We start from the raw sequence: 16,159 nt of genomic DNA on the forward strand, positions 1-16,159 counted from the left end.
GAAGCCCACAGACCTTCCATCTATCCTCGTAGGAGACATCCCACAGACCTGCAACAATTTTCGAAATCCGCCGCTGAATCCTCTCCACCATTTCCACATCAGCAAGAAATCCAGGTGACCAGATCTGTGCACCATAGTCCGAATGAGGTCTTATTAATGCTTTATAAAGTGGGACAATCACTTTCTTATCCGTGCTTGTCAGTATGTTCCTCAATAACCATGTAATCTGATGTGAAGTTTTGACAACCTTTGCAATATGCCCTCGAAAATTAAGTTCTCTGTCCACAATAACTCCCAAGTCTCTAACCTCATCAACTTCCTGCACTTCAGTTCCATCAACATAATAAACAGCATGTGATTTCATCCTTCAGAAGTGCATCACCTTACACTTTGCCAAATTAAACTGGCAGCCATTTAGTTTAGCCAACATACGGGGTCCCATCAATACATATATCTCATCAGTAATTAACACCACATGTAAACCAACAGCAATTCGGCAATAAACACGAAGAGTGCGATTTAGTAGTGTAGGATAATGGGATTGATAAGCAATTAACCATGCAGACGATTTTGGTTATTATGACACAAACAGTGGAGGTGGGCGGTAGATGGCGTTGATTCGTAGTAGAGGTTCGGTGTAGTGGTTGAGACAGTTGTAGGTGTCCTCCCACGATGAGTCTTCGGACTCCTTGGAGGTATCCGGAATAATAATAATAATAATATAAACATTCAAAACCAGATGATTGGAATAACCAAGCACTTATTCGCAGATAATTAATAGAAATTATGCATGCAGTGGAATTCTTCTAGTTATTAAATTTCTTCAAATTATGTCATATAGCCGAGTAAATCCATCGTATATGCAGGGGAGCCAGTAGTGTTCGGCGCCTGTGTGCTAAACTTTAGTTGGGACCCCTATACCCCTCCCCGCCCCAATAAAAAAAACACTTTATGAAAACGCTATTTTTAATATTTGATGCCAATAAAGTGAGTAGTTCATTTTGAATTTTATCTCCTAAATAGGAGGGCATATTTTCAAAGTTAGGATCATTAGCTACACGTCGCGTGTGTTCCGATATAAAAGGCTCAGACTTTTCTAACATCTCAATGGATATTAAAAAATAATGGTGGTGGTTTCATGGTTATGTTCCTATACTGGTCACAAGCCAGGTGTTGATTTTACTGTTTGTTGGTACGTGCTTGGAAGACTTCGACAGCTATTACAGTTTAACTTTTTTTTTGGTGCAAATAGGGTTGGATTTAGACATGGTATGTTTGTTTCTTTGTATTATTATTAGTAGTAGTAGTAATAATAATAGTAATATTTGCAACACTGACTTTGTTGCTCTTGGACTATGACTGTGGATTACATAGACCTAAAAGAAATTTTGGATTTTGGATATCTAAATATGAATTCTTGAGGACTTTCATTTTTTGAAATTGAAATTGTTGAAAATTTGAAAACTGTCGAAAGCCCATGTTAAAAATAACAATAATGAGGTGGCAAGACATTTTTCAGAATCTCGATTTTTTTTCCGCCGATGGACACGTGAAAACCGGCTTCAGACTAATGTTTACAATTTACAAATGATATAGGACAACTGTCATATAGCCATAGCTATTCTGATCTTAGGTCTGTGTTATAATTACTGTGGAACTGGGTGCTCTCTCTCTCTCTCTCTCTGAATGGTAGTGCATATTTTTAAGTTAAAAAAATACGAAATGTCGGTATAAATTCAATTCATATACTTTATTACATTTATAATTTTATCTTCTTCATACGAAAATTTATTCCACAAGAACGTTTAGGAAGTAATTTTGAGTTGTTTTTTTCTTGTAGTTTCCCAGATTATTTTATTACTCGAAGAATGGGCAGGATAACGTGAGTCCACCATCTGCCACTAAGGTCTCTCCTGTCATGAATGAGGAATCTGATGAAGCGAGAAACGCTATCACTGTCGCTATTTCTTTGGGGATCGCCACTCTACCGATCTGCTTATGACTTTCTGCATACTTTTTCAATTTCTAATAAAGAAAAAAGATTTAATTAAGTAATGCGGAATATATTGCAAAACAATAGCCACAATTGTGTAGAGAATGTAACAATCCAGATAATAGTTTTAACAAGAATTTTTGCAAATTTATTACGATATTCTGATTGCTACATCCCAAACCATGTAAGACACACAAATAAAATTTGGTATATTTAAAATTTTCCACCATAACAGGAAAAATTAAGATTTTGCGGCATTTTTCTTTCTACCATTTAAAACCTATCGAGAATTTTTATGCACCAGAAATATGTGAAATTTTAAATAAATATTTTACTCTTACTCGACAACTATACGCGCTTAAACTTAATTCACGAATATTGCCGAAATCGGTTGACATAAAAGAAAACGTTTGATTAATTGAAATAACCAAATATTACTCATATGAATATTAGAGCTAAGATCTAGTTAGGACTTTGAACCCTTCTAAGTTATTCACTTTTTCTTGTGAAATTTATTTTGGATAATATAAATGAGTACACGTTAATCAAATGAATACAAAACTGATTTTATTAAATCGCTAATTCATGTTAAATTATGAATCTTCGACACGTCAGTAAATAAATGTGGGATAAACTCTTTATCGATTGCTAAAGCCGTTAGCCTTTAGCAATTTAGCACCTTACAGTCCACCGTTACCACTTCCACGTTTTATTTTCAGTGCAATGTAGTCAAATAATATTTGAATAGATTTGGGCATTTTTAGAAATCTCTGGAGTATACAAGTAGTGTATTTCTTTCTTTTCTTTTTTTTGGGGGGGGGTGTTGTTTTTGTTTTCTATAACAGCACTATTTAGCGATAATAATAACCTCTCCTGTCACCTATATATAAGATTTATAGAAGTCAAGGGTCACTTATATTAGATTCTGGCTAGGAAACTTTGTATTTCTAATTTCCTGCATAAAAAGAAGCAAATGTTTAATTATGTACTTTTTTTTTAAAGATGCTTGATAGTTCCAGGAAGCTAAACACTGCCAAATGCTGAACACTCTTTAGACCGCTATTTCAATGAATAATGGCATAAGGAGATTCACATGATTTACGAAAGATAGAGGGAATGAGTTCTTATACTACCTCTTCGATGGCTGCTAATACTTCAGTATCAAGATTTCTTCTTCCTAATGGAGTGTCCACAAGTCCAGGACTGTAAAGGATAAAAATTATACATTTAGAAAGTTGATCTTAGAAAAAATAATTTAAGACAAATAAATATGCAAAACAAACTAAATAGATACACATACATTAAATATAATTTCTAAAAATATAAACAGTTGAGTAGCTATAGCTACTGTACTTATGTTTAAACTGAATAGCTTTCATCAAGTAGTTGTTTGAATAAGTAAAGGTCTTGAATGAAGGCTGATTTTAACAGGCTGGTGTTAGCCCACTACTTTACTTATAGGAAGTCCCGTTGGCTTGAAAAGTGCCATGTTTGATTACGTTTGTAAAGAAGCACTATAATAGCGAATCTTAAATAGAAAGGGTAGAATTATCAGTAATTTAGAAATGATGAAGAAATCAAAGCATTTCAAGAATGATAGAGAAATTAAAACATATTTTTAAACATACAAATACATTCTGTATAATTATTGAAGGTACACCGAAGATTTCGTAATTCACTTAAGTTTAATGAATAAGCAAACGAAGGAAAGACAACATCTGATCTTGACTGGATTTAGCTAAGCAAGGTCATGCTTGACAACAGTTAGTGCTGATAAATAAAACTACTTTTTATAAGCTTTTTTTAATGGTGTTTATTTTGAATGCATATCTTTTCAGCCTAGTTCCTTTGTCTGTCTATTTCTTTAATTCCACCGAGATACATTTCACTGTCAACCCTATACTTCTCTTTCTGCTCACCAATGATAAGCTTGTATCAACTCATTTGCATCCATGGCTATAAATTCCGTGTACGTCTGTTAAATGAGTGTATTTTTCTAGCGAGTTTACTTTGCGGAATAAAAAGCCAGATTTCTCAAGAGGAATAAACTCGTATTTTCCTGGAGGAGGAGGAGTGAACTCTTATGCTATTGTCTAAGACCAGCCAAAGAAAAAAAAGCCAGTTTAAGTAGCAAATGCTACTAAACACTAGCATTTTGAACAACACACTGACGAATTTTTACTCTCTTTGATTCCAGAAGAACCGTTATTCAGAAACAACCATTATCGGAAATTATTTCGAATATTTCTTCAGAATCAAAATCCTCAAGAAACTTTTTTGTACGTAAAGTCGAAAAGTCCAATAAATGTCTAGTGCAAACAATCAAGAACAAAAAACTTCACGATATTTCTGAGACATAGGATTTTTTAAAGTAGCTGTGAATAAAGGAAGTGGAATACGGATTTTGCAAGAAGCACAATCTAATTGTTTTTAATTTATTGTAGGAGAATAAGTTGGAATATAACTAATAGTTTTTATTTTAAATCGCTTAGATTCATCCCATGATGATTGGGCATGTTACGGGAAATAAAAGAAAAATTGAACCACTACATGCTACTGTTTTTTTTTTCTTCTTTTTTTTTTTCTTTTTATGATTATTATATCTATGGAGAGCTTGCATTGATTCAGTTTGATGTGGACTGACGGCATTATCGGTACTGAAGGTACAGAACTTAAGCGACTATTTACAAAACTCTTTATGGTGAAAGTGTCCTGTTGCAGGAGGCTGTCAGAACACTAATAGTTCTTTATCAGTGACCTCTAAATTTTTTTTAAATATGCTAATTCACTCGAATGCAGTAGCTGTGAGAAAATACTGTGGCGATGTTGTGCTGTAAATGATGGTTGATCCAATTTTACTCCACAAAAATCAAATGACTGCACTCTGTTCTCCTTCTTCGATATATTAATGAGGGATGTGCATAGCTTACCACGATAATATTGGTATAATCGAGTATAATCAAATGTTACATAATCGAGTATTATGTAACATTTTAATATAGCAAATGTAACTTACTTTACTGCATTCACACGGATGTTCTTAGGACCCAACTCTGGAAGAAAAAAAACGAAAAGGACCATTAGTTTCAAAGTAAAACATGCATTGAACTGTTATAATCTGTCGTAAATAGAGTTAAATTAAACAAATATTTGACGTGTGTGTGTGTGTGTGTGTGTGTGTGTGTGTGTGTGTGTGTGTGTGTGTGTGTGTGTGTGTGTGTGTGTGTGTGTGTGTGTGTGTGTGTGTGATAGAGAGAGAGAGAGAGATCGTAAACTGTTATACAAACTGAAGCGTTTGCTGTAATTAGAATATAAAATACGCATCAGCACAAGACTAAATCAGAAAGTGGTTTAAAACAAAATTACTTCTATATAATCTTGAAGTTATTATTATTTTAAGAATAAATGGCTATTGACTTTTATTATCATATATATGTTTTAATCTTATATTTTCATTATTTTGCTAACTAAGATTAATTTCCGATTACATAGTTGGACATTACCTAAAGCAGCACACCTGGTGAGCGCATCCATAGCTGCTTTAGTCATGCTATACACGGAGGCAAGGGGAAACTATAAAAGAAAAAAAAAAAAATATATATATATATATATATACAATTACTAGATTATTAACACATTTTAATTTAAACATGTAGGATGCATTTTTAAATAAAAGTTAAGATAAAAGTATTTGAGGCCGTATGGCATGAGGTAGAAGTTAACAGGACGAAATATTTAGTTGGGTGTTGCTATAGACCTGGTAATATGGAGGGTAATGAGAAGGAAATGTATAGCCAAATTGGCCTAGCTAGCAAGAAACGAGTTATCATTATGGGCAACTTTAATTATGGTAATATAGACTGGAAGCAAGAGACTGCATCTGGGGGTAAAGAAAATGAATTTTTGGAGTTTCTGAAAGATAATTACGGAGGGTACACGAGGATCAAGAGTATTGGATTTGATCATCTCATCAGATGATGTTATTATAAATGAGGTGTCAAATCTTCCACCAGTTGGGGAGAGTGACCACGAGGTGATCACATGCAGGGTGACCAGTCATTCGAGGACGTCTGTTAAAAAGGGATATGTGTGGAATTATAAGACTGGTAATTACGAAAAGCTCAGGAAACAGCTTGCGATAATAAATTGGAAAGAGGAACTGGATGGAAAGGATATCAATGCTCCTTGGGCCATACTCAAGAACTATTTGGTGGAGGCAATATCAGAGTGTATTCCAAGGGTCAAGAGGGTAAACAGAGTGGGTGTAAAATGGATGAATCAAGACATAAGGTATGCAATATGGAAGAAGAAGGTATTATGGAAGAAACACAAAATGAGTATATATAACAACCAGTTGCATGAGAAGTACAAAGAGCAGGCGAGAAAGGTGACTAGCTTGATAAGGGTAGCAAAAATGCAGTATGAGCAGCAGTTAGCTAAAGCGGCCAAAAAAAAAATCCTAAGGAGGTTTTTCGATATGTCGCCAGAAGAAGAAAGAATGATTATGGTAGAATGGAATTGATTGGTGAAAACGGAGCAATGATTACCGCTGCGGAGGATATAGTTGAGATATTTAGTGAAAAATTTCTAAAGGTATTTCATTCTTGTGAATGTGACATCATGCAGAACTTGAAAGCGGTGGGAGAGGAGGAGGAGGAGGAACTGTTAGTAAGTGAACAGGAGGTATATGAGGAATTGAATAGACTTGATGTAAATAAGGCTGTGGGACTTGATGCTATTTCACCACGTGTCTTGAAGGAATGTGCCAGAGAGTTAACAACAGCTTTTGTATATCTTTTCAACATGAGTCTCTCACTGGGTCAAATTCCAAAAGAGTGGAAAGAGGGTAAAATTGTTCCAATTTATAAGAGAGGTGATAAGAGTAAGGCTTTGAATTATAGACCAGTCTGTGTGTCTGGAGTTGTGGTCAAGGCATTAGAGAAGTTAGTCAGGAATAAAGTTCAGAATTGGGTTGACAACAGAAAAATACTCTTTGGTAGCCAGCATGGATTTACTAAAGGAAAATCGTGCTTTAGCAACCTGCTTACTTTTTATAATAAAGTGACAAATGCGTTGGATAAGGGTATTGCATATACCGTAGTATATTTAGATTTTGCAAAAGCATTTGATAAATTGCCACATAACAAGCTGGTAATTAAATTGGAACGGATGAGGCTCAACAGTAGATTGGTTCACTGGATTGGAGATTGGTTGTCTGATAGGTATCAGCGTGTTGTCTATGGAGGAGCGATATCCGAGAAGAGGAAAGTTACTAGTGGTGTACCTCAAGGGTCTGTTTTGGATCCATTGCTGTTTAATTTGTATGTAAATGATATCTGGAGAGGTCTGAATGGTGATGTGCAGTTGTTTGCAGATGATGCAAAGTTGGGCAGAGGTATCAGAAGTAGTGTGGATGCTGTAGCTTTGCAAGAGGACTTGAATACATTGTCTGAATGGGTAAATAAGTGGGGATGTCAATTCAATGTTTCAAAGTGTAAGGTTTTGAAATTTGGGAAGCAGAGATGGGATGTAAAGTACACAATCGGTGCGAATATCTTGGAAGAGGTAGAGGAAATGAGAGATCTGGGAGTGATTGTAGACAAGAACCTCAAATTTCAGGGACATGTTACTAAAATAGTGAAGACAACACAGCGGATATTGGGAATGATGCGGAGGACATTGACTTGTAGAAGTAAGGATGTTATGGTTCCTTTGTATAAGGCTTTGATCAGGCCACATATGGATTACTGTGCACAGATCTGGTTACCTGGTTTTCAAAAAGATGAAATTGCGTTGGAAAAAGTTCAGAGGCGATTGACTAAGGTGGTTTCTGGTCTCTGGAATGTAGAGTATGAAGACAGATTGACAAAATGCAATTTGCAGAAATTAGTGGATAGAAGGAGGAGGGGGGATATGATTGAGACATATAAGCTGTTAAGTGGTTATTACCAGATTAACGTCGGGGAGGTTTCGCACAGAATGGGTGAGGATAGCAGGAGAACAAGAGGTCATTCCTGGAAGCTGTATAAGGAGGGTGCGAGCAAGGGAGTGAGGAGCAGGTTTTTTGCATGGAGAGTGGTGAATGATTGGAATGCTTTGCCGGAGAGTGTGGTGTGTGCAGAGACAGTGAATATATTTAAGGCACAGTATGATAAACTGTATGTATAACAGTGGACCTTCCACGATGAGTCTTTGACTTCATGGAGGTTTTTTAATAATAATAATAATAATAATAATAATTATTATTATTATTATTATTATTATTATTATAAACATTTGTTTTGAAACGTAGGATAAATTTTAATTAAGCATCCATGTAAATTCTGATTGATAAGCGCTAAATATTCAGATGTTAAACTTTGATGTTGGCTTGCGAAACAAAAGATGTAAGACAATAAATAGCGTTCGAAAAGATTGAAGAAGAATAAATTTAATTGACCACTAGGCTGTTCGAATGTATTGAGCAATGCTCGCTATTACAGGCTTGAAGTGAGATTGAAAAGATTTTATGTCGGTTCTAGAGTAACATTTCAAACCCTCAACCCACATTAACCATCTTATTAAGGTACGATAGGTTTACATCATGCAGCCGTTGTTTTCTACGCAGCACCAGTCAGGTGTGACGTACAGGTACCAAATCGTCCGCATAGGATCAGGTACTGGTTTGGGTTTAGAGCAGCCACCATACTGCGATCTATTGAAACTCATCCTCTGACTAATTATAATTAGTCAGAGGATGAGGACTCTACATCGGATGCCACTTATAATCATAAGTGGCATCCGATGAAGAGATGGCTAACGTATCGCCATCTTGTGATCCCTAATCCTCACACAGTATGTTCTTGTCTGAAATAGGATGGGCTCTACGGTCGATTTTCTAGAGTTTACGGACGAAAAACCCCAATTTCCATTAGATAAAAACTCTCTTGTCCGTGCCAGAGATCGACTAACTCGGGAATCAGTCAAGGAAAGATTTCGAAAAAGTTCTTCTAGCAGTTAATAGACTAGACTACAATTGAAGCCCTATTACTAGTACAACTACTACTATTATTCAGCATCACAGGACTTAATGAAAAAACTAAACTCATTACAAAACAGGCCGATGACAGCTCAGGAGTGCCTAAATAGTACTGCTCTTTTCCTCCAGCAACACACCCAGCAACAGTCGACTTCTGGCTATTAAATTTCTTAAAATCTTAGACATTACATTATCATGCTAAATCACTACTTTTCCAGAAAATATCGAACAGCAGTAATAATTCCATATCAAATCAGAACTCAGCATATAACATACATCACAAGTAATTATATTAATGCATGTGGAAAAGCAACCCGTCAGTTCTATATATCAGACCTATTAAATAAGCTTCCATACAATATAAAGAACCTAATTTTATATGCCCTAACGAGATCTCTGTGGTCTCTGTACTCAAGATTTGGCAAAAATAATGCCTGATATTAAAGTAGCCACATGAAGAAAAAAAAAATCATATACTTATATTGGACTGAAGAAATTACTCGTTATAAAGTGTATCTGCTAAAAAAATAAAAAACGAGTACTCTAATTCTATACTCTAATGGCATCTAAACTATATAAACAAATATTGGCTTCGAAAGATGTGAGCAAAATAATAACTATACTACTAAAATATTGTGATTATTATTATTATTATTATTATTATTATTATTATTATTATTATTATTATTATTATTATTATTATTATTATTATTATTACGTATATTTAAAATGTAGCAGATATGTACTAAATATGATACCTTAATTGTAGATATTTCGATACTTTGTATATATGATAATAATAATAATTAACAATGGTATTAGGCATATAAACTAAAGTGTATCTAATAAAATATCATTAGTGATCTAATTATGTACTCTAATGGCACATGAAACATCTTCATATAAACCAAACATTGACTTCGAAAGATGAACAAAATAGACGTTGAATAGACTGCTAAATTTATTGTACTTGTTATATGCATATACATATGTAATGTATACGTATATGAAATGTATAAATATATTTAATGTAGATGTGTGTGGATATACGAGTATATGTGTAATTGTACGCACATCCTTGCTCATGCATGTACGGGGTGTCCCAAAATTCACGCAAGAAGTAATTTTGATAGAAAACATAGGTTTTTAATTAAAAATTGTAATTTCTTATTGATTCATAAAGTATACAGTATAGGGTTATGCATGGAATAGCATATCGGGTAAATGGCCTCCACGGCTTTGCTGGCACATACGCACTCTTTTGTCGAAATTTTCCATGACCGTTTTGCATAAATGTGGCTGAATTTCGTTGATACAGCGCTCAATTTCCTCCTTCAAGGCGTGGGTGGTCGTGGGCTTGTTGGCATAAACCTTAGACTTCAAAAAACCCCAAAGAAAAAGTCCAACGGCGTTAAGTCACATGATCTGGGCGGCCAATTCCTATCACCAAAACGGGAAATTACACGACCAGGAAATGACTCATGCAGTAATTGAATTGTTTCTCGGGCTGTATGGCATGTGGCACCGTCTTGTTGAAACCACATGTCGTCCACATCCATATCTTGCAATGTAGGCACAAAAAACTGGATTATCATGTCGCGATAGCGAGCACCATTAACTGTTATTGCCTTACCAGCCGCATTTTCGAAGAAGAATGGACCGATGATGCCTCCAGCCCAAAATCCGCACCAAACAGTGACACGTTGTGGATGCATTTGTTTCTCAACAATCACTCGTGGATTTTCTGAACCCCAAATGCGACAATTTTGTCGATTAACGAAGCCATCAAGATGAAAATGAGCCTCATCGCTGAAGATAATTTTGTTCGAAAAATAAGCATCCACTTGTTGTTGTTCCATAATCCATGAAAATGCGTTGTTCATTCGTGTAGCGCTTCATTTTTAATAACCCTGAACAGTCAGCTGTCACGCTGTCTTTTTTTTTTTCTCGTTGGCAACACTTTACCGCACAAATGGCGCTAAATTTAAATCTTGCGTGAATTTTGGGACACTGTGTATAAATAATATGAATAATTTTTTTTTAGAATGCGTCGTTCTCTCATGCACCACACCATTATGTAAAATCAAGAATGACTACTTTTCTCGATCCCCTTCCTTCTTTCAATCCTTTGAAAAATATCCTGGGTATTTATCTCGTAAGCTCCTTTTGACAATTTATATCTCAATCATATCACCCCTCCTGCGCCAATTATCAGGTTCTGCAATTTACATCCACCAAACCTGTGACGATAGTCGGTAGATCGTCACAAATATGAGGTTATTTACAAGATATTTTGTTTACTATTTTTTTTAATTATTTAGATATTCTTCTTCTTCAAGAGTGTGTATAAACAATCCCACAGGTCTCAGAATGACTCTGGATTCACCTTTTAAGTAAGTTACTAAAATGCATATAATTTCACACAATGTAAAATTATCATAATGTGATAATTTCACCGAAGGCGCACGTTAACATGACCAGAATGGTGACAATGTACGAGGAATTGCAACTCATATGGGTGATAGAGATAAAATGGCCCCAAACTAAGGCAGTTCGAGTTCAAATTCAGACTAGCTGACAGCATCAGGTGTTTTTTGTAAGTCTTTCTTCTTTCGTAGCAAAGAAATAATTCAGAGGAGCAAACCCAAGCAAACCCAACAGCTGCTGACTGATCGCACACCCAGTTGACTCGCTTTCGTGTCCTCTTTTCTGATTTTTAACCATATTCAATCACTTTAAATGTTTACTAATTTTAGCAATTTCATAAATTGCATTTTTCAATTTATCTGATTTTTGATAATAAAGTCAATACTTACTGCTCTAATTGAAGCTACGCTGGATACATTGACGATCGCACCTGCAATATAATTAAAAGGGTGAATATCTTAGAGTGTACACGTTCAGCTGCAGCTTGTTGAGATGTAAATATTTAAATATCAGAATATTATTGGTAGGATATTCTCAATGTGATAAAATAATCATGGAATCCAAATACACATTTAAAATGTTAAATAAAAGCTTGTTCGTCGGATACCTTTCACTATGCTTCTCCACTTACAGCATAGAAGAAAATGTATATCGGATATCTGTCTTTGTAGATTTTAAATTCACGACGACATTCAAGTTTCATTAGGTTTCTCATAATTTGATAGGTAATAAACTCATGAAAAGTTTATACAACGTTACAAAATGCGATTAACCGATGAATTAAAATTGAAAATTCAAAGTAAGCCATTTGAAAATATGACCTCTTTAGAATTTTATGAACGAATCTCTTACATACCTTTTGTCTTTTCCAAGTGTGGAATAGCCAGTTTGATCAACTGATACACGGAACGAATATTTACGTTCATTATTTGATCGTATTCCTCCATGGTCGTGTCTACAATCGGTTTGTTAGTTACCATTGCTGCATTGTTTACCTTTAAAGAAACACAAATATTTCGTTAATGACACTGTTCATATATTATAGTGATATTTCTGTTGTTATTTGTTGCACATCACTTAACCATAAATTATATAAAGCTACTGTTCGTATAAAGGCAAACACATAATTATTACGACAATATCTTAAAAAATAATTTAGTCAGTTACTATGATCTTTATAAGTTCATGTGGCATTTATCAGATCGTGCGATTATGATCATTATGAGATCATGCCATTCACAAGCTTGTGATTATGATCATTATGGGATCATGTCATTTATTAGATCATGATAAAGATAATAGCATTTGTAGCATTCATAAGCAAAACTCCTGAATTGCAGCTTAATTCTACTTCCGCAAAATCTTCTAAAGGCTTTCATTTTCCTGTAGAGAGTAGGCGAGCCCGTTTAAAACTAACATTCTGAAGAATGAGGGAGAAGTTCAATTCTTGCCAAAGAAAAAAAAATCATTAGCCTATTGTTTAATTTATATTAATATTTTTATAGATTATGTTTTAAAAACTGGAAATATTATGATGACAAAGAAAAGTAATACATTCTTTCATATGTCCATTCATAACGGCTTCTTATGTCCACTGATGTGTCTTTTACTGGATGCAAAATTGGACTTATCCACTGATTTGTCAGGAATAAACATGGAAACGCCATTCCCATGTATCATCAACAAATCATTAATAGTGGAGAGATTCACTGACGATCTGAGTTTCCTTTTTATTATATTCAGACTAAAACCTCATTCATATAATGATGTACATGACTGGTATAATAGCCACCATTTTGAAGTTTTGAATGACTGGAAACCTATCCTTATTTATTCATTCATTTTGTATTACTTAAATGATTTTCCACACTCACTCTTTGAGCACATAGCATCCTCCTCTCATCAAATTTATTGACGGTGATTTAAAATCTTAATTTTTTCTTTCCCAGTATCTTCTTCAGGCCAGGTAAATGCACAAAAATATGAAGAGAACTTTGGCAATTTCTGATTCATTTTCACCAAAACATTTTAGCAAACAAAAGACAAATTCCTTTAGATTTCAGATATTTGTAAAATAAGTAGACTCACTCAATTGGGGTATTTCATTTCTTTAAACTAATTCTTGTTTAAAGACATCAGCAATAGCTAACAGAAATTCTTTACATTTTATATCATTTTGGTACTGTTATTCTTGGACCCGTGTCGTCAAACATGATTAGCAGTGCACTCAAGTTTTTGAAGTAGGCTGTTTTAAAGGGGTGATTACGATATTCAAATATTTTAGAAGCAATCTTTCTTTTCAATGCAGCTGGAGGTATATTTTCGATATCGCAATATTTTTTGTGAGCAGTAGATGCCTCAGAGAACCTCAGAGGTGAGGAGCCTTTAGCTCTTTAGCTGGTCTCTTCCAATTAAAGGTGAGTTAGCCGGTCTCAAAAAAGCCGGAGGTAGGGGGATTTTTCACTCAGAAACTCCGGGTGCCCAGAACAGGCACACCATCCCCGTGAACACACGCATCTACAGACATAGGACACACCGGGAGGCATACGGCTAACCACCTTTTAATAGAGACGGTCGCGGTTGTGAAGTCCACAATTAAGAATTTTAATGGTTCGTGGAAGCTTAAGAAGAAGAAGAAGAAGAAGATTAGATACCGCATGAAGCCAAAATATATTTACTTTGAATTATCCTCAAAAGCAGTGTGGCAATCTACAGTTAATGTCACCAGCCTAGGATATTTTTAATACATTATAAAATGAAACTATCGCTAACGCAATCAATGCTCTTGGAAAGCACTCTTACTTGATTGTTCTTACTTCATGTTACAACAAAACTCTCCCCTTTAATGTTTACAAGTGTATCAGATTCCTATCATCGCCTTCAGTTTTGCACCATTTAAAAAAAATGATAATTTATGTTTCCTTTCGTTTATTGTTCCTAATATCTGTCTTTCTTTCTTAATCTTCCCCTCTTCTACCTATTACGGTGTCGAGGTACATATTCTTGTAACCGCAACCTTACTAGAGGATAAGGTAGTTAACCCTATGCCTCCCAGTGTGTCCACTGTCAGTGTGTTCAGGGCCGGTTTGCCTGTTCTAAGGGACGTAAAATCCTAGTTTCCGGGAGAGAAAACCTTCTCCTTCAGTATGAGACCGGCTAACTCACCTTTAGTCAAAAGAGACCAAATAAATGACCAGATTTTATAGAATTTATAACATATAATACACGTGATTGTATTATATGTTATAAAATAAAGTAACGCTTAATCAACTATGAAACGCATTTTTAAATTCTCAAGTAGCAAAATATACAAATAGTATTACACTGCAATTCATATATATTTAAAGGACCTTACAAAGTTGCACGTGTTCACAATGTAGAATTAGCCTTGTGTGTGCGTGTTTGTAAGTCCTAAAGGTTAGAATCCTAATCCCGATTTCTTGAAAAAAGAGTCCAAGAACTGACATGCTACGTCGCCTTTCTTTCCCACTTTAGCACAATGACACTGATCGAGAATTATCTGTACTCCAAGTCTGTTTCCGATAAAGACACTGATTAGGATGATGTGTGAATTTTAGAAAAAAAATGGAATTAAATTTCAACGGTTCGGTGATGTCCAATTAGTTCATAATTGCATGAAAATCAAATTTTATTAAATGCAAGAAATAAATTTCAGTAAATCGAAAACAAAAAAAATTAGCTAACGCCTTTAATTCCCTTATAGCGAGTAGGCGAGGCGGATTTTAGGCTATATCTAACTTTTGACGATTGAATGGGCAGCTCAATGAGCTGCCCATTCAATCTTCAAAGTAGCCAATCAGAGACAACTGGCCCAAGTTTATCACATATTTTAAGTGGCATCCAGTCAAGAGTGTGGCAAACAAGTGCTGCCATCCTCGTAGTACTTAACACTAACACGATATGTTATTGTCTTAAAATGTATATGTTCTCGGTCAATTTTCTAGTTTTACGGTATGAACAACTGGAGTTTCCGGGAGAAAACCCCACTTAATCGTGCAGGAGATCAATTATCTCAGGAACCTGTCGTATAAAGAAACTTTTCTCAAGTCGGCGACTAGAATTGAATTTAGGTCTTATTCGGGCGGGATAGCCCTGAGGAGGCAAGCATAATGAATTATATTTTAAGTAATGCAAGAATCTAAAGAATGTAATAATTAAAAATCCTAATAATTTACCAAAACATCCAGTTTGCCAAATTTTTCAATTGTCTTTTTCATGATGTCTTTGATATCATCTTCTTTTCCTGCGTCCCCTGGTATTACACACACCTGAAAGGTATTCGATCTCAATTAGCACCAGTGATTTAAAAAGTTGTAAAAACAAATTTATTCACTGTTAAGTATAATTAAGCACGAAAGAGATGTCGGGTTATAAAAGTTTTACCCGTGCTTATAAGTTATGGATTACAGTACGTAAACATACACATTTCACGAATGTCTTGTTAAATTGTTTCATTAAACAAGTAAATTAATGGGCAAGATTTTTTTACAGAACTTCTGTAGAAAAAAGTGATGTGCCTTCTCACATCTCTTTAATAAATACCTAGTTATGAATTTAGCGTGACTAATGCAGGTGATAAAAATGTTACAAAATATTATGGAGAATGACACATTTATGAGTTAAATATGGTGTACCAATTACTTTTATATTTATTTTTGAATTTATAAAATACAATTGCCTCTTTGACTTTAAAAAAAAGT

At 34.8% G+C, this 16,159-nt stretch overlaps 1 protein-coding gene across 1 annotated transcript in view; it reads right to left on the reverse strand.

Annotated features, from left to right (window-relative positions):
• Window positions 1-1,731: 1,731 nt before the first annotated feature.
• LOC150101373 (uncharacterized) overlaps window positions 1,732-16,159 on the reverse strand; it is a 36,071-nt gene continuing 21,643 nt past the window's right edge. Inside the window, exons 3-9 of the mRNA XM_090400590.1 lie at window positions 15,635-15,727; window positions 12,295-12,433; window positions 11,828-11,868; window positions 5,497-5,566; window positions 5,010-5,046; window positions 3,127-3,196; window positions 1,732-2,025 (exon numbers count right to left, since the gene is read on the reverse strand). Coding sequence (XP_090256716.1) covers window positions 1,858-2,025; window positions 3,127-3,196; window positions 5,010-5,046; window positions 5,497-5,566; window positions 11,828-11,868; window positions 12,295-12,433; window positions 15,635-15,727 — 618 coding nt within the window. The 3' untranslated portion in view covers window positions 1,732-1,857. The remainder of the gene's footprint in view (window positions 2,026-3,126; window positions 3,197-5,009; window positions 5,047-5,496; window positions 5,567-11,827; window positions 11,869-12,294; window positions 12,434-15,634; window positions 15,728-16,159) is intronic.

This window comes from Typopeltis vanoorti, chromosome 11, assembly GCF_054136105.1.
Source record: "Typopeltis vanoorti isolate ZY-2024b chromosome 11, IOZ_Tvanoo_1.0, whole genome shotgun sequence".
NCBI classification, from domain to species: Eukaryota; Metazoa; Arthropoda; class Arachnida; order Uropygi; family Thelyphonidae; genus Typopeltis; species Typopeltis vanoorti.